This window comes from Pollicipes pollicipes, unplaced genomic scaffold (genome assembly GCF_011947565.3).
Source record: "Pollicipes pollicipes isolate AB1234 unplaced genomic scaffold, Ppol_2.1 Scaffold_5724;HRSCAF=6776_pilon_pilon_pilon, whole genome shotgun sequence".
In the NCBI taxonomy this organism is placed as follows: domain Eukaryota; kingdom Metazoa; phylum Arthropoda; class Thecostraca; order Pollicipedomorpha; family Pollicipedidae; genus Pollicipes; species Pollicipes pollicipes.
Window position 1 is genome coordinate 16,990,285 of NW_023596746.1, and position 19,754 is coordinate 17,010,038.

Genomic DNA, 19,754 nt, shown 5'->3' on the forward strand with positions numbered 1-19,754 from the left:
ACCGCCTCCATCGATTTTCCAGATCTTCCCCCCCCCCTGCCACGTCATGTATTTTCCGTGCAGGTGCCACTACGCTGCAGCGACGAGCGGCACATAATCAATACCGGGCTGCCGTCCAGCGTGCCCTCCCGCCGACGCCGTCTGCAGCGGGCGCCGTGACTTGCCTGGCGGCCAGGTGGAGCGGCGTCAGGCCATCCTCGCCGCGGATGTTGACACGCGCGCCGTACTTGATGAGCAGCCGCACCGTGTCGAGCCGGTTGTAGCGGGCGGCGTAGTGCAGCGGCGACAGCCGCTCGGCGTCCAGCTGGTTGAGCCGGCGCTGCAGCCGCTCGTTGTGACTGAGCAGCGAGTCGAGCAGGCGGCGCATCATCTCCGAATCGCCCTCGCGCGCCACCTGATCGACAGCAATGTGTTCCGGTTTTGTGTTGGCCCGTGCACCTATCAGGCCAGTTCCAGCCTGTATGGGGTTTTGTCCTTCCATTCAGGCCTTAGACGTGGTGATGCTTGTTAAAAACCTTCACAATCACTGACCTGATGAAGTCCCTTGCTGAGGTCCAGGTGGGAGCTTCGGAACGGATCGTAGATGTCCAGCACCGCCTGTTCCAAGCCGTTGACGATGCTGCAGCTCCTGGAACCGGCGGGGCGTGATAAGCCAATGACGACAGACCAGCGACCAGCGACGGCGGACGGACATCCTCAGACAGAAGATCTCAAGAGTCAGAGGGCAAGCCGTACAGCGGGTGCGAAGCGAAAGCACGTCATCGACATAAGAAGGGGTTGGAACATATGGAAACAGCAAGCACCTCGCGGAAAGATGGCGAGCAGACACAGACTGGCCACCACTAACTTGTTTCGGTGTATAGAACACGACACGTGCCGAAAAGTAACAGATGAGGAGCACTGATACTATCCCCGAACTCATGTAAGACGTTCAGTATTGATATCTTAGAGGCTCTAGGGCTAGACATGCGTAGAGAGAAAGAACTACCACATAGTACGCATGCATCCATAGTCGCATAGTACGCATGCATAGTGTATATTACGCATATTACAGTACATAGCAGCTGCAATGGCCACGCTACCCGAATCCATGACTATCATAAAAGAAACGAGGTCATTGACGGTTCAATCATCCAAACCAAATCATTCGCTGTGTTGGATCCACATCGCATTCGCATTGCATATGCTGGATCGAAATGTTTGTTTGCTTTCTCCTGCCTCTGATCGGAAAACCAAAGAAAACCGCTACTTAAACACCATCACAAGAACTGCATATTATCATGAAACGGGTTAGAGCAAATTTCGACAGTTTCGTCAGTGATTGTAGTCTAGACAAGTTGAGGCTATGAAACGCCTTAAAATGCGTTGCAACAAAATCAAGTTTTATAACCATGTAAGGCAATAAAATACTTCTCAGAAGTTGCAGAAATAGGGCTGTAAATTTTGCTAGTGTCTTAAGTACCTTTATGGCAAGACCGCCACTGTTCAAAAGTGGTATTCATCTAACCTGCAGCACCTAACGACCCCAAAATCCGCTGCGGGATCTGCAGCCTTCCAGCTGCCGCGGACTACACGCACCACTTTTGATCTCTGCTCACCCGTGTTTTGCGGGCATGGTCCGAACAGCTGACAGCTGCAATCAATCCGAAACAACTGACAATCTGCGGCGGATTCTTAAGCCAATCCGCAAAGTGTGGACTTTGATGGCTTTGCTTGATTATCATCACTGGTAATTGTGATTGCTTGTGATATGGGCATGCTCTCACCAGTGACTGGGAAGCTGTTACCTCGAAATCATTAATCCATCGCACTGTGCTCAACTCCCAGCGATGCCCAATACGCTATTTCTTGTTGTGAGTAGAAAATAGTGCATTTTTGATGGTGTCGTGCTTGTGCAGTGTGGTTGTTATGTGCTCAGTTGGATTAACAGGACCACTTTACAATAATTAGACATTTTAGTCGTCTTTTAGGACGAATTTTGAACGATCTGTCGATCACGGATCTCGCTAACAGCGTCAAAACGTAAAAATTTAAAACGGAGACAAGAAGCCAACCAGTGTCGACAGCGCATACGCCGTTCTTTCATGTATACATGCATATACTTTTTCAGAACACACGTGACAGTGATCCACATCGCCCAGGCTTCGACCCAAAAGTACAGAACATATAATAAATTACAGGACATGACGTATACTAGGTTTGCACAGACAAAAACTGCATGATTACTCAAGATGAATTGTTTGTATTAAGCAGCGGTTTCATTTAGCGTATATGAAATTAATCACATATTTGTGATAAGCGTGGCCTATGTTTTCATTTCTTTGCAATCTTTGAACACCCGAAGGATTTTTTTTCTCGCCGAATATCAGAGTTCTGGAGTGCAGAAGGAAAGTGATCGCCCGTGGGAGTAGCAGCAGTTTTTTGCTTCTAAGTCATTGTCGCCAGTCCGTTCCCAAATGTATGTTTTCAAGTCAACAGCATACAATACGCCTTTACCTCGTCTGTTCAGGGGCCGTAGGGCCACCTATTCCACTGACGTCATCAACTCCTGTCCAATCAGACGGCTCCTGCGCGCCTCGTGGCGCAGCCCCCAAGCCGACGTAACGTGCCAACGATGACGTTAGGGATAGCGTGGTTTAGCAGCCAAACCGCCGGATGACCTTTCATGGTATACACTGCCTTGCCTTTGTCCCTGCCCTCACAAATGAAACGCGTTATACTGTACACTACACCGGACATCAGACATTCGTATATGAAGCCCGACATGCATGCATTACACATTCGTTTACCAGATAGGCATAAACGTTGTGGAAAGGCCCGTCGAACAAGGTGGTTTTTCACAAGTTGTGAAAAGGTCGACCAAACAAGATGGCTTTTTCGTAGTGTTGTGGTTTTGCCATGATATCCGAACATTAAGATCACACTTTCTACAACTGATTTTATTTTTGCTCATAAATCTTCATCTACGCAGGGCTCAGTAAGGTAGCCGTCTAGGTTTGACATATGTAAGTTCAGTTTGTTCCGCTGCTCCCGCTGGGGAAGTTGATGCCCATCTCGTTGGGGTTGTGTTCGCTGATATCATTGTTGATATTTTCACTGACGCCGATCTTTCTGCTCGACAAGCACCGCAAGAGCATCTCCATGTTTTGGCAAGAACGTCAGCATCAGCGAGAATATCAGCAACGACATCAGCGAAAGCATCACCAATTTCACCAGTGGGAGCAGCTGAGCAGAAATGAATTAAAGCTGCCACATATGATCGGCTACTTCACTCTATCCGATGTAGATACGGCTTTGTGCGTGAAGATAAAATAAGTTACTAAAAATATAATCGTGTTACTCGGATAGTACGGAAAAAGACGCGATACTTCGCAAACAATCTGGTTCCTTAGGCTTTTTGGCAACCTGCATGTTAATCTGGCAAGCGAATTTATAATGCAGCCATGCAAGGTTTGAAATGCAAATGTCTGACGTCTCGCGTAGTGCATTGTATAACGAGTTTGGTATGCGAGAATAGGGATGGAAGGTTATCGTACGTTGGCGAAAAAAAAATATTCGGACCAGTACTAACGGCCATGTTCTAGACACAAAACTACAAAGCTCCCGGGACTAACATAGGCGATCATTTTCTTTCTGCACGCCGGGACTATGACATTCGTGGGACGAGAACCCGTTGGCTAAGAATGACAACTCAAAGACCACGCCCATCGCAAAACATGGCAGTTCGCCCATCCATGCAATCTGAGCTCCTTGCTAAGTATAAAAGTTAATGTATTTGATCTACTGTGGTTTCTTATATGTGTTGGTTCAAAGTGATGGTGGGCAATGTGTGTCATTTCATCAGCAAGAAAACAAATTTATATACAGTGTCAGCACTGACTGGCACCTGATGTCTATTTGGAATCTTTACATCTAGGTGCCATAAACATGGCCCATAGGCGAAGATTAATTCGAAATGCAGTTCACTTCTACTAAACGCATGCAATTTTTGTAAGAAGGACATCTTAATTTAGTTGAGCATCCTATTAAAGAACCATGTTAACTTTTGGGACGCCCCACGTAAATCACGCCGTCGCTGCTCATAACAGGCAACGCTGAGTCGTGCTAGTCAAAACCTTGAACACCAGCCAATGTGTTTACGAAAACGAACTTCAACACGCGCTCGGGTGGTCGATTATCACCCGCACGCGCATGCGCACGCGCACGCGCACGCACACACGCACACGCACACACACACACACACACACACACACACACACACACACACACACACACACACACACACACACACACACACACACACACACACACACACACACACACACACACACACACACACACACACACACACACACACACACACACGTGTTCTTAGAAAACCTTCAAAACGATCACGCGTAGCAGCGCCAAACTTTGCAAAGTTGTTGGCAATTGAATAGCCTATCTTTGGGAACGACAAAAATTGGAAGAATATTATAAAGTCAATGACCAATGGCAGGTCAAACTATGCCACGGCTGTTAGCGAAGGGGATTCCGAGGGAACCGTTTAATCTGATACAACAAGAGTGTTGAGTGTTAAACGAATAAATTATTGACATGGTTTCTTTAGACTTGTGCCAACCTTTGCAAAGTTGTCCGAAATTGAATACCCAATCTTTTCGCATGAAAGAAATCGGATTATGCTGTTAAGTCACTGACCCATGGCGGGTCAAAGCCAGGCCGTGGCTGTCAGCGAAGGTGATCTCGATGGAACCGTGCAATTTGATGCAACAAGTGTGTTCAGCAAAGCCATGAATCATTGAGATGGTTTCTTAGACGATGAGACAATGGACTTCCGGATTGTCATTACCTCCATCGACCTTAAAGAGGTATGGCGGCCAGACCGAGGCAAAACAAAACTGCTGTTTTACTTGAGAACTCGCCACAAGAGGCAGTTTCTGACACTTATTTCGAATATTTGGATCGCATGTACATCAACAAACATCTTACTTGAACGTCGTAAAGGCGAGGGAACGTTACCCACCTGAAATGACCTTGGTCACTATTTTGTTTTTATGAACGTACCGCTCAGCGTCATCATTGCCGCTTATTCAAAGTAAAAAATCAAAACATCTCATAGGTTTTCAGTCATCGTGATCATTTGAAAGTCAATAAGGTCACTGACTTCAAATGACAAACAGTTAACTCTTGTTTAGAAACATCTATCTAAAATGTCATTGCATAACGATGCCTCAGAGTACTACGGACAACTTTTCAAAGTTTGACCTTGTTTGACCGTATTTGACCTAAAGGACAACATCCGGATGCCTAAAGATGTGATAAAAGTGAGCTCACGTACGGGCCTACCTACCCTGTGATTTGGGTGTGGCCACCTCCCTTATTTTGAGATCGCAGCGGGTTTAATTGGCACCTCTCAGCCGGGCGAGACGGCATTAAACCAGCCAACCGGGAGCGTGACGACATCCGAGGGAACAGCACAGACTTAACGCGGGCGCTGAGTAATTGAGCGACTTGTGGCACCCTATAACTGAAACCTAATAACAAAGAGACTATGCCACCTTTGGAAATATTGGGGCAAGCGTCAGATAAACCGAAAAAGGCCCACTTGTAGGTATTTGCATGATTTGATGCACAAAAGACTAGAATGGATGACAAAATACAGCTAATTAGTATGCATCGTCCTAATGACGTCATCGTTTGATGACGTCTCGGAACGTTATTACGTAACAGATGCTGTCAGAGTGGCTGCGACACAGTTCTCGCTGTAGCGGACGACATGACTCGCTCGTGGCATTTCTAACACGTCGCAAGACGGCGTTGTTGATGCATATGTGTGAATTCAACGGACGAATGTGTCTGCGTGTGTTTTGGCCATTTTTCGCTGTGTTCTGGCATATTTATTCCTGAACAGTTTTCCATGATGACGTTTTCGTTCCTTGAATTTGGATTTCCGGTTATGGCGCAATTTTCGAGGCATCCTATAAGAAGCCTGATGTCCGTGACATCTAGGAGCTGCCAAGTGATTCAGAGGCCATAATTTGCTTGGCGATGAGCACAAAACGGCCATAAGGTGATGCTCGCGTGACGTCACTATGACATCACACACATCTGTGTGTCTTTCCCATAGGTGGCGCGTCCTAAGCTTCAGAACTGCACGTTCATCAAGCTCAAAATACCAGGGTTTTAAGTTTCCAAGTAAGCATGGCTGTGAACTGCAAGACATGATCAAGGGAACGTCCAACTCAGTTCAAATTCAAAATAAATTACATCCTGCACTAAAACCTGACTGCTCCCAGCTGATGGATGCCAAGAACCGTTCAGCCAGTGCACGAGAACAACCTTTGCGGCGCGCTGTCCTGTCGGGTTAGCAGGTCGGCGATGTACTGCAGGACACCGCAATCGGTTGGTCTCCGCTCGCCGCCGCCACTGTCCAGCGAGAGGCCGCGTCCCATCAGCGGCGTGCGCCGGCCCTCGTCCAGCGAGTGGGAGCGTGCCGGGTGGCGAGCGGCTGGCCTCAGGTCAGGGCGCGCCCCCTGGACACCCTCCGAGCGCCGCCTGCGGCTCCACATGACGACGACCGGTCAACAGGGCTCGGCCTCGTCCCTGATCTGGTGCACAGTGCTAGGGACGGCGCCCGACCGCCGTACCCCACTGCAGCTGTCAGCTGAGTCCTGACTCATCCCTACTGCGGTCGTCAGCTGGGTCCTGACCCATCCCTACTGCGGTGGTCAGCTGGGTCCTGACTCAGAGTGCAGTGCGAGCCGTTTCCCCGCCCGCTGCCACGGAAGTGTGTCGTCACTTCCACACCTGACGCAACGTTCGCTGGAACCGCCCGTCAGCGTGAACCGCGGGGTGCCGGGCGGTGCATGCTCGATTCTCCGTGATCAGTTTGTCTCTCGAGAGGACATCGCACACTACGCCTTCAGTCTGTGTCAGCTTGTCGTTGCGGTCCAGTGGAACAGCACACTACGCCCCGTACCCTCCCTGTGGCATACTGTTCTTCCTTGGTGACCGTATCAGTTTGATGTGATGGAGAATGACGTTGCGATAACATATCAGATGTGTGGCGGGACGGGCGGTTTCCAGTCCGAGTTATCAGGCGCTGTGCTATCAGCGATGGTTCGTGTTTCATTGGAAAACGGGTATGCTTTTCCAGGCACGCTGACCGTTGAGGTGACCTGGTGCCATCTCGAAAAGTGCTCAAGGGCGTAGGATTTCGAAAAGATTTGTAGCGGCTACATTTCTTTTGATCGCGAGAGAGAGAGGGGGGAGAATGGGCAGGTAACCATTCCAGAAAATCAGGCATAATATGCAAAGCATCACAAAAGTGCTACCAAAAACACTGCAAGCAGTGCGTGAGGCATGCAGAGCAGTACCAGAATAAGCCAGTCGCTCGAGAAAAAAACAAGCTAAATCAAAGCACAAGTTAAACAAAGACGCTGCAGTCAGTTCGCCGGTGGCAAACTTCGTTAACATAACATCGAAACCCTTTTACGACATCATTTAAAGGGACAGTGCTACCAACAACTCTGTACAATAATACTTTTAACACAGAGCTCAAAGCCTTGAATGTCAAAAAGGTCATTCGAACTTCCTTTTAACTGCTCCGTGGGGTACATACCGCAGAATACGTGCGAGCGCCGGCTCACCAGCCGCGCCTCCGTGGGCCTCATGCGCCTCGCCACGCCTCACCTGCTCGACCTTGCCTTGTTGAGCTCATCCTGCGTCATGTCAGTGTTGCTCTCATAAGGCAGCTCCGGCTCCAGCTGGTCGTCCATCTTGTCGCCCAGCAGGTCAGCGGCGACCTCCCCGGTCGCGCTGTCGCTCCCTCCGAAGTCATCGCCCACTGCGGGCGGCCGCCGAGATGTCGCTGGGGTCCACACGGCCGAGGGCACCCGACAGCACGCGCGGCTATCGCGCAGCCTTGGACGTGATTGGCTTCGGCCATAGGTCGGCCGCAGACGATCTCAGGAGTTGTCAAAGTTCCGTTCAAACAGTATCAAGTGGTGCGTATTAGTTAGGACGCAGAAATTACAGGCCATGCTCCACATTTGAAGACACTAAAGCAAACACGAGATATGACAGAATCAACACGCTTGTAACTATTGGTATACTTCAAAGCGGAAGACTTCTCCAGACAGTGAAGTTTCTCTTTTCAGTAAATTTGTTCCTTAATACGTCATTGTTCAACCGCGTTATCGAAATTTTGTGTGACGTTGACGTCCTTCCAAACTAGCCGCGCGAAATTGTCACCCTAGTGCCCACTTGCATTACTTCAATGTCCCAATAGTTGGCAGTTATGTCCTGGTGTGCTCGCCTTACCTTGTGGTGTTTTTGCACATTAACCGGTATGTGAATACAACTAAACACCTTAAACTCGCGGTTGAATGTAGTGCTGTCCGAAGGTCACTCGATTACTACTCTGATTTCCATAAGAACTTGCCAATATGGTCAACATCTCATATTATGTATCACATAACGTGCTTGTGATTGAAACTTGCAAGCCTGTGAGCCATTGATTGGGAGCGAATTGAAGTCCATAAGATCCAGAGCTTTTTTCTCAAGAACGCCCGATATCAACGATTCAACGGTTGTATTCTTCTTAGCCTAGAACGTCGCATGGTCAATTGGGCGGTAGAATTTGAATGGCGTTTTCATGACGTCATGCATGCTTGGATGATCTTGAAATAGTCGGCACATCTTCGCTGGTGTGCAGCTTAGAAACTGCAGAGTTATAGGGCTTAAGATCAGGACTGGGAACTGCACCGAACGATTTTCAAAAGAGTTATTTCAGTCCAAAGCGAGACACAAATAAGAAACGCTGCCTCATGCTGCGTAACAAGGAAACCAGACGTAGTTTCCATTCCCTGCGGAACCCATCCTCCCTGCTAGGGTGAGAAGTATGCGATGTCACATAGTCTCATGGTCTTAGTGCGTTGTTAAGTCCTAATAACAACGGCAAGCGATTCGCATACGCAAGTGGTAGCATCGACAAAGCGGACTCTGACCTTCAATATTCATTCACTCCTAGCACTGTGACTTAAGATAAAGTTCGTGTCCATGGCTCCGTTGGTTGGAGCGCCTGTTTTTCGATCCACCCACCTGTGGTGGGGTGGGTTTAAGTCGCTTAAAGGGAGGTCTCACCTTCAGCCTTTCTCTCAAAAATATGCTTAGGTGAAACCTCAGGACTAGTTACGCTTCATAATAGCAATGGATAGTGCAACTGCAGCACCCTCAATATATGATAGTAAAATATATATTAAGTATGCTCGAGTCCAAATTACGTTGTCAACATTTTGAAGCATCACTACATTTTTTTTTCTTTCTTGGTAATCCTAAAGAACATTCAGAATCAGCGCTAGCTGCAGTCGCCGCGACCGCCATCGTCATAACAACCGCCGTCGTCATGACGACAGCAGAACCTGCTAAGGGCCGTTCCCAGCTATTACGTGTTACATAATGGATGTGCCACGTTTAAGCTGCTTTAACCCGCACATTGCGGGCATGCGTGCTTCAAAGTGGCACCTCTCCTGGCATCAATGACGTCAGCACAAATGGAAGTTTGTTTTTGGGACAGCGGACGGCAAGGGCCGGCTTCCGCGAAGAGCATGGGATGACGTTTGAACCACTGCGTCACTAAAGACCATGTGATATTCCGTTTCCTGCAGCCAAAGTACGCTTCGAAGAGGGCCATGGTGTTCCGCGCCATAGGACAGAAATCAAAGCTATGACCTAACGTTTCGCTTGAATTCGTGGGATAATAGCTCCATTCTTCGCGCATTTTCGCTAAAAACGCTGCTTCAAGCTTTCTTAGCATCTATTACACAAGCATTTTGACAAATTAGTGTACTGCAAACATAACAGGATGCACACGCTGGAAAAAATAAAAAAATAAATGCATTACTTTCACGGCGGTGAGCGGGAAGTCCATGGAAGTGACGTCACCTGGCCTGGGACGCAGCCGCTGCCACCGATCGCTGACCATCCAAATCAGATAAAAATAGCGGGTGCCATAAGCGACTCGAACCCACCCCGCCACGGGTAGGTGGCTCGGCGGGCAGGCGCTGTAACCAACTGAGCTATCAGAACTTTTACATTCAAGGGAATGTTCTACATTTGAAGATATTGAAGCAAGCGACAGATATTATGAAATCAGCTCACTTATAACTATTGGTGTACATCTACATGAAAAAGACTGCTATAGACAAGACAATTTCTCTGTTGAGTTAATATGCTTCTCAATACGCCATTGTGTAATCACGTCATCGTGTCACTGCAAAACATTGACTGAAGCCAATTGACAGCCGTTATATCTGGACATCATGCTCAAGAACACCAGGTATGAGCGACTCGATAATTCTGTTTTCTTGACCTTCATCACCGCACGACTAATGAAATGGCAGGATTTGAGTGATGTTATTTTGACGCCATGAATGCCTGGGTGAACCTGAAATAATCTCTCCGAAGTAGTCTGCACACCTTCGCGGGCATGTAGCTCAGAACAACAGGGGTTTAGCAGCGTGTAGCTCAGAAAATAAAGGGGGGTTTAGGTCTTGCTAGACAGGGCTGAAAACTGCACCGAATAATCTTCAAGATAACTTTTTCAGTTTAAAGAAACATAAAATGTGGACCACTCTCTTCAAGGACTGAAGAGCCGCGTCATATTTCAAGATTTGGGGTACAAAGTTCCGTCTTTGCCGGACCATTTTGGGCTCTCACATCGATTGTCGACTTGGTTATGCTGGAGGACAATACTTTACGTGTTTGAACGTGAAAAAGGATAGACCAGGTAGATCTACAAGGAACACTGGAAATTAGGTCGAGACTTAGAGGAAAGCAGTTTCAATCACCAAAAGGTAGGAGCAGTACTATGAAGATGCAGATGTTATTTAGTCAAAGAGTAGTAAATCATTGGAATGGGCTACAAAAAAATTAAGTTGCAGGAAGTCCATCTCAAGTAACGTTTAAAAATCGTTTGGACGAGTTCTATCGGTGTAATGACCTCATTGAAACCTAAATTCAGGCAGGTCGGGTGGAAAGATTAGTGTCGAGGGTGTGTGCAGAACCTGAGGTGGACTTACCTCGATGGGCCATTGTAGCTCCTTGTTGGCCTGATGTCTTTATTCATGTCTTTAAGCTTGTTAGTGATTCTTAGACCTACATTTTGAAGTGACACGCTCCGATCCAAAACTTGGGTTGAGGTTCAACTATGCCTCTTGCACATTTTCATGATAAGGAGTATAAAGGATGCATTTTAGTTTCTTACTGGGCTGTGATGTGTTGGACATGCTGCGTTGTGGAAGTGGCCCGTAATGCTGAGTTGATTTACGGGAGTTATGCTTAGCTGAGGGTTGGTTTGTGATCACATGCTACAAACATTTCGAATGGTGTCAGTAACTTTGCACTCCGTCTTTGTAGGCATCAGGTCCTGACATTTAAAGCATCGTTTTGCGCGTCGTCCTGCGCCAGACATGCTGGGAGGAGCTCCCGGATCATACGCGACGGCGGCTTAGTATGAGGTAGGGTGGTGCCACATTGGTGCTACGGCATTGATTCCTACCGAATGCAGTGCTACGACATCGGCTATATGCAACACTACTTGAACTGCAAGGACTCAAGCAGGTTTTACTTATTAACGGCATTACTTCTACTGCAAAGACTTATACAAGACATGAGTGCCTTATCAAATTGTATATTTCAAAAACTTATACACGCCATTACTTCTGCCGCAAAAACTGATGGTCTTTACCCATACGCAGCATTGCTTCTACTGCAAAGACACACAAGACATGAATGCTACACGACAAAGCTTATCTTCCAAAGGCTCGTCATCGCTTATATAGCAAAGACTTAAACGATCTTCACTTAGAGGCGACATTACTTCCGCTGCAAAAACTCATACACACGACACGACAAATCGACAGCTCGAAGGGTTAATATCATGCCGTCATCTCTCGGATTTTGATAAAAATGGGTCGTAGGGGCTGCCAACGGGCTCCAGAATATGTGATCTTTTCGGGCCTCTCAGCTGAGGACTTTTGAAGTTGCAGCCTCTGGTATTTCCGTGTTGTGAGGTCGAAGGGCTAAGTTCGGTGGCGATTTTTTCCCTACGATGAAAGAAACCCGTAAATAATGTATGTCAAAATTATGCAAAATCCTTGCAGACTGCGTGTGGGTCGTGGTTGGAATGATCATTGCACAAGAAATATTGGTGGTGGCATTGTGAACGTTTGCAATCCATGCAGAACCACTTTTCTACACGAATTTGAACCTCTTATATTTGCATGTGGAAAAGCGTACTTTGAACGCCATAATCCAAAAATAAAAAAGGATTATCGGCTTGGAAAGGTTTAGCAACAATATCACAAAAGGGGACTACGCCTCAATCGCGCCGTCCGCCGTCAGCTACGGGCGCAGTCTCTCCTATGCGTCTATCCGTACAGGTGGCGGAAAATGAGCGCATTGTGCGAAAACACCAAGCTTGACAACGCGATGGCACGCATGTACGTGGAAGTCGACTCAGTGCGCTAGTGAGTCAGCCTACCTCACTCCAACTCATCAAAACTCTTCGAACCATGCGACCGCTACTTCCCTCTCAACGCCTGCATCTAATGCATGGACAATGACAGTGTGAGAACTCACTGGGTTTGCTCAGTGAACCATCATCAAAGGGACACTTTGACAGTCTTCGCCACAGCTACGCCAATGTTTACATGATTGAGTATGTGTTTGTACTGCGCACCTGATACATCTGAAAGTAACACGCTTTTCCATATTTCAAAAGACGCCTTTCACTTCCGGTAAAACGTACTACAGAAATGTATGGACCGCAAAAGTGTCATGTTTCATCGCGCTTGACAGCGCGCAGGAACTTCAACGTGTAATATGTCCAGGTTCTGACCAATGAACCCCGAAAGGATGCGGCGTGCATTGAGGTGTATCCCGATGAAACTGCTGCACTTCGCCTCAGCGCCGAAAGTGCAGCTTTCTGAAAAGTTTAAAATTATGAACGCTTCATTCTCGAGCAGTCGTTTTAAAGGTCACCGAGAGCGTTATCCCGGTGCTGGTCATAAAGTGATGTCCGGTAACTGCGACAAAGGCGTCTGACAGTTAAGTCAAAAACTAATCCGTTGGCAGAGCAAGTTCAGTTCAGTGCAGCGTTCGGTGCTAACCCACTGGCTAAATCTGATTTTATTGACCGAATTCAAAATGTCCTTCGCTCGCGCATTGATAGCGTTTATCATAAACGATCGCACGCCATGCTGAGCGCGGACAGCCCTCACACTCCCGAATCATGCACGATTTCTTATGAACATTCCACGCGGCTGTTACCCACCAGACGCAGCGTTCGCGGCATAACAGCACCATACGTGCATCTCGTTCTTTACGCAAAGTGTTTCTAGCTTCCCTAACTTTTAAGACGCAAGCATTTTGAAAAATTAGGATGTCGTTAACATTACAGAACACACCCCTTGGAAACACAAGGCAAATTAAAGATATTACTTTAATAGTGGTGAGCAGAGTCCAATGAGATTTGACCCACAGGAGTGGCTACATCAAATCAAAATCCTAAGCTTTTCAGAAATATTTCGAGAAAACTCCCATAACCGACTAAATCGAGCCTGTCTCATTTGAATAAGTGAGTACCAAATGGATTGGCACCATGGGGTTGTCTAAGCATGTCACTGCTGCGAAACACTGCCAATAAAACCACGCGCTCCACCTGCATAACAGGCGCTGGCCCAAGGCTCTATCACTGGGCTTTTCTCTGACTGAGTCGCCCTACATTGGCAAGAGACCAAACCATCCCCACAGTACGCCACTACCTCCCCCCCCCGCGCCTCCAATTATCCCGGTCCCGACAGCACACTTGAGGGAGGGAGGGGGGAGCAGCCGGCTGAGGCCAAGCGCTACAGATGATTCGTCGGTGCATGGACCATGTATTTTCAAGCAGAGAACCACCCTTTTTGTTATCACACTTTGAGGAATGACACTATGCTCTTTCATTTGATGAGAAAAATATCAATATCACATCGCAAAATTTTCTTCGTGCCCCTGCAAATGTTCATAATGTCCTGATTATGATTTCTTGTGCAATAACTATTTCAAGAGCAACATAAATCCTTCAGGGCAGTTTTCTTATTCTTTTAACACATAGGTTTACCAAACTATCTGTCAAGCAGGTTGAAAAAATGTCACCGAAGATAGCTCTGCATCCACGCAACTCGACATCGCCGAGGACCATCATTCCAACACGGTGGAAATGAAGTATTTCTCAAATGTCAACAGCAACTTCAGCGTTGATTACAACTCCTAAGACCCATCTGTATCAAAATCCGAGGGATGGGGGTGCGGGGCGCGTGTCGATTTGCCGCAGAATGTCGCATACGATACAAGTACTAAACGACAAAACTTATCCTGCAAAAACATAAACCAGCTATTACTTCTACAGAAGACTTGCCCACAAGTCTTTGCTGCGCCACTTATGTGGCGTTCAAGTCTTCGCAGTAGAATTAATGTCGCGTATAAGCAATGGCTGAATAAGTTTTGGAGTAGAGATAATGAAGGGTACAGGTTTTTCAAGTGAAAGGCTTGTTGTGTAGCACTCATGTCGCTTATAGGTCTTTGCAGTAGAAGCAAAGTGGTGTATAAGTAATCTGTATATGTTTTTGCAGTAGAGGTAATGACAAAAAAAATTTGAAGCAGAAATTGAAGGTCGTTTTTCATTACTGTCACGTAAAGTGTTTGCATTAGAAGTAATGTGCATATAAGTAATGCCTATAGAGTGTTTGCATTATAAGTCATGGCAATTATGAAATTTTGCCGCATAAATTTTGTCGCGTAGCCCGAATGTCGGGTGTAAGAATTGGTAGCAGAAGAAACGTCGCGAAACCCCTTTAGGTAGGAGCTTTTGTTGCAGCACAAATTTCAAACACCGAGCTGGGGTTGCGGATAGTTGAGATCATGACCCTTGCAGGCAACATTAGCACCAAAGAATAAGCCAGCGACGTCACAATGACGTCGGGTTCGGGCACATATTGCACCGCACCGGAGCAGGAGCGAGCGCAGGATACGTCATGGGGACGGCCACAATTCAAAATTTTGCGCGCACAACCAATTTAATGAGGCACATACCTGTGAAATGTCCTGAATAGCGCAAAACAAAAACGCTTCCGATGTATTTTTCCGGTGCATATCTGCACTCTATAGTTGTCGACATGCATGGGCATGTAAATCAACATATAAACAAATGTCATCGAGTGCCCCCTCTCCATTTGAATACGATCTTGCAGGGCAAAATTGGCCCTTGACACTAAGGTTTTCGGTCGATCCAGAATCATTTATCAAAACAGCATACCACCAAAGGTCCTCTCTCATTATCTTTCAAAACCGAGGTCAACAAACTACAGCCCAACTGAAATATGACCCAAACACCGAGGGATGATGAGTATGTTATCGGTAGGCAACGGCGGCACCCAGCGCCGTGCCGTACCCACATGTCCTTCGACTGGTGGCAGACTGTCAGCATCGTACCGTTTGTGAGCGACGCGTCCTCCCCGTCTGCCATGATGCGTGAAGCGTCCTCCCCTTCTGCCTGCGTCGGTCGGATCCGTCCAGGCGCCCACCTCCGCCCAGCGTGCCCGCGCCCCTCTTAGCCGCTGGCGCCGAGAGCCACGCGCTGACGATCGATCTCGGCGCACAGACACAACGTGGGTGCCGATCCCGGTGCGCCTGACGCCTGCGGGCGCCTGGTCACGGGATGTCGGTCCGCCGCGTCGGCGCAGATGCGCTCAGAGACTCGCGTCGAGGAGTCTCGGAGTCGCCACCGGCGCCCTCCGCTGTCTTGGTCACGCTATTTCTCTCTCTCCGACGCGGAGCGCCAGCGAAAAGAAAGCACGAGCTCTGGAAGGCGCGCTGCAGGCCTTTGCGCCGACACCCGATCACCCTACGTACAATCGCGCGGCACTATCGCGACTGCGGATATCTCACTCGGCCCTGCAACAGCACCCCGCCGCTCTCAAGATTGGGACCACTGATCCCACGAACAACCCGGCGGAGGCCTGCTGGAGCAGAGTTGCCAAATTCTGCAATGAAAAACGCCAAGTTCGCATGGAAAGTCGCCAGTTTTATCGCCCAATTGTCGGAAAACTACATATGCCTGTTTCTTCATTCATTTTGGGGGGGAAAATTATGCACTGTACCAGAGCCAATACTAAAAGCGTTGTAAGTATCAACACTGTTTGGCAGTGTGCGCCATTTATGCGGCATAAACATCTACGGCAGAAGTCATTTCAACAGCAGATTGCGGATGATCGGGTCTGGGGACTCTTAAGTGATGCGACCGAGTGCACCGTTCTATGGCATCAGTTTCGAGTCCTTAAAGGGAATTTTCCACACTTTAAGATGTTGAAGCAAGCGTCAGATATAATGAAGTGAGCTAAATCACAACTATTCGTATGCTTCTAAGTAAAAAAGTGTTTTAAACAAAACACGTTCTCGGTTTAGTGAGTATGCTTCTCAATACGTCATCTTGCATTATGTCATTGTAACATCCACGACATTGACTGACAGCTGATCGATGACAGTTATATCTGGAGATCGCGCTCACGAACGCCAGGTATGAACGATTCGACAATTATATTTTCTTGGCATTGATCGCCACATGCCTCATGGAATGGCAGGATTTGAGTGACGTTATCATCACGTCATGAAAACAAGAAACTAGAAACGCGCTGCGTAACTGGAGGGATTTAAGTCTCAAGAAGGGCAGAGCTGTAACCTGCATCGAATTATCTTCAAGGCGGTTGTTTCGGTTCAAAAACTGATATAAATGTGGAACGCTCCCTTTAAGAAAGCCAATGGTATGGCCGTAGCATTACTAAGTGGTCAGGCGGCAGCTGACCGGAGAGGATCATTCTGACACGGGTGGCCTTCCCGTTGCCTAGGAAGTAGAACAACACTAGGAAAGGTTCCACCACGGTCCCGTCTGGCGCAAACATTAAAGGCACAGTTATCCATTTGGCTGCAATTGTACGCCGTGTAATGGGCTCGACATCGGCGACGAGCACTGCTTAGGGCGTGCACACTCCTGAGGCCAAAGCCACCAACGCAAGCCATTCATTTAAGCTAGAAAAGAGAAAAAACACGAGACCACAAACTTTGTTGCATCAACCAGGCAAGTACACAAAGTGACTTGTACGGCCTTCTGAAGAGTTTATGTATTTGCAGTATTATCTATTAGCCGGGATATTTTCAGCCAGGACGTGTTGACGCATTTGACGCATTGATGCAAGGACGCAAGGACCTACTCAGAATAGCTCCCCTGGGTCACCCTTGTGTAAATCCACCAGTGAAGTAGCTGTGCACAAAATGTTCCCCTTGTGTAATCGACTTGGATTTGAGTGGATTTACACATAGCGCACTGTCTGTAAATCCACTTGTGAATGGATCTACACAAACGCAGCCCCATGATCTACACAATCCATAGATCCACACAATACACTCAGATCCGATTGGAGTTACACAGAAGTGCGGTTTTGTATAAATCAACTCAGGCCTGACGAATATTCCCTCGCCAAGTGCGCTCAGAACGCGCCAGTTTGGCGACTTATCGCCAATCTGGCAACTCCGTACGGGGAGCGCCCAACGTGCTGACCTTGGCGCAGTGGCGGCGTCAGACTCACGGAGGTGGGCGGCAAGAGACGCAATAATAAATGTGTAAGAAAAAGGCTTAAGCATCCAGTAGTTCGTTTCCCTCTTTAAGATAGTTACCACAACCTCACCTGTGGTAACCGAGTCTATCGTCTCCACGGGTGGAAGGCGCATGGCGAATCTTGCGGACGAGGCTGTCGTCTCCAATGGATGCGCGCGCATGGTGGCGCCGACAGCTGGTTTCTCTGTCGGCAGGCAGCGCTGTCATCAGTTGATGGGAGCAAGAGCAGAGGCGTTGGCGCGCTGGGGGCGCGGGCGACTCGAGTTCTGAACATTTGAAAACGAACTCGGCATTTGGCTTATCTTAGGTACAATGTATGGAAAGAAACGGCTCAAAATGCCGCCGAGCTCCCCCTCCCCCCCCCACCCCACCCCCACCCAGTTCTGGTCATCCTACCGCGCTTTCAAAGAGAATCCCAAACGCTTCAGAGCGGAGCGCTCAGCGAAGGCGTCACTCAGCCGTCTTCGCTGGTTGAGTGACGCTCACCTGAAACCAATAAATATTAATGCAGGCTAGTTATCCATGGAAGTTATGGATAGGTGCCATCTCCAGAAGGGCGGAAGGAACTCGGGTGCCGTCACGAAAGGTGTGACAGAACGTTTGTCCAATGGCCGCAGGGTTTTTGCGACAAATTACAATATATGGTAGAAGACATAGTCCATGGCCACCATGGAAACAACACTCAAGTGGGTAGCAACACTGCAACATACATATATCCGTGACGTGCTTCAAAACTCGCAATGACATTGTCATCACAGGCATCTGTATTATCAGCGATAGTCGAACCTACTTAATAGCCGCTGCATAAATTCGTCAGGAAAAGGAGCTACACATGCTGAAAACTTGCACTCAAGCACAAAACAAGGTCATTGTTTTTCCAGCAACTGCCCGACCAATCATACAACAAATGTAACTTCCTCAACGTGTGTCACCACACTGAGGATTTGGGCCTTGGGCCGTGTGTATATTGCACTCCCTTACGACCTTTTTAGAGTGGCCCATTCACCGACGTGGGGAGGGGGGCACCGTTCAGCGGATGTGGATCAGAACAGGATGCGTAAATCTGTAATGCACGAACCAGGACAAAATCTTGCCGTCATAAGATATGTATCGCAGTCTTTCCGACCACATAACTGGATAGTGAACGGATAAATTATGGACACAGATAATGAAGAACTCTACGCAGCCCCTAATGGAAAGCATCTGTACGATCCCTCATAGCTTATCTGTCATGTATATGCACATACTATCTCTCTGCGAATAATCCGTCCGTGTTTTGTTTGCAGTTTACATGGCATAACACTCGCCTATCATTTCCAGTCGTAAGCATACTTTTTAATTATGCGACAGGTAATCAAATCTGCAAAACGGAGCGACGCCCAATACATATGCAGGTTGAAACACACAGGAACGCTGAAAGGACCGCGGAACTACCGTCGTCATCAGTTCTGGGAATACACGCCTCAGCTGGAGTTACGTCAATGAACATAACTGCCAGAGCATCCAGAGCAATGGTGTGAGGGATGAATGCAGCGTTCAACCAAGAACTTGAACCTGCTGGTTGTACTTTTTGTACCCACATTAACCGATATCTATGTAAATGATCAGTGGCACAACTTGTTATGAGAGACGAATTTGGAACGGATGATATATTTGCCGTTATTTATATAATATATATATATATATATATATATATATATATATAATCTGATGATATAATTCGCCGCACACATTGCCGTTAAAACATAACTTGGCTCTCTATCTGCTCAACTCGGGATGGATGACAGGTGGGCAAGGTCGGGGTGGATGCCATGTGCGTAAGGTCGATCAAAATGCGTTCTTCATTAACACGTTAATCCAGAGTCCTGGAGTCCCGGCGGGTGTCATGGTCACGGTCACGGCTGCCGACGGAGTGAGCCGATCGCGCCCGGTCACCCGATACCAGCCGGTAAGGTCATGGGGTGCACCGCGCGTGATCCGTCAATGCTGATGCTCTATTTTTGTTGACAATTTACGACCGATCTAGGAGATATCGCATCAA

The 19,754-nt window shown here is 47.7% G+C and overlaps 1 protein-coding gene across 4 annotated transcripts in view; it reads right to left on the reverse strand.

Moving 5' to 3' along the window:
* Window positions 1-19,754, reverse strand: part of LOC119103608 (transient receptor potential cation channel subfamily A member 1 homolog) — a 44,530-nt gene that overhangs the window by 22,148 nt on the left and 2,628 nt on the right. Inside the window, exons 2-7 of one of the 4 annotated variants that reach the window (XM_037227200.1) lie at window positions 18,110-18,199; window positions 17,784-17,897; window positions 7,693-7,846; window positions 6,340-6,555; window positions 532-628; window positions 165-394 (exon numbers count right to left, since the gene is read on the reverse strand). In XM_037227200.1, the coding sequence (XP_037083095.1) occupies window positions 165-394; window positions 532-628; window positions 6,340-6,555; window positions 7,693-7,846; window positions 17,784-17,874 (788 nt within the window). In that variant the 5' untranslated portion in view covers window positions 17,875-17,897; window positions 18,110-18,199. Of the gene's footprint in view, window positions 1-164; window positions 395-531; window positions 629-6,339; window positions 6,556-7,692; window positions 7,847-15,534; window positions 16,023-17,783; window positions 17,898-18,109; window positions 18,200-19,754 lie in introns of those variants that run through there. The other 3 variants (XM_037227203.1, XM_037227201.1, XM_037227202.1) reach the window with 3 other exon arrangements.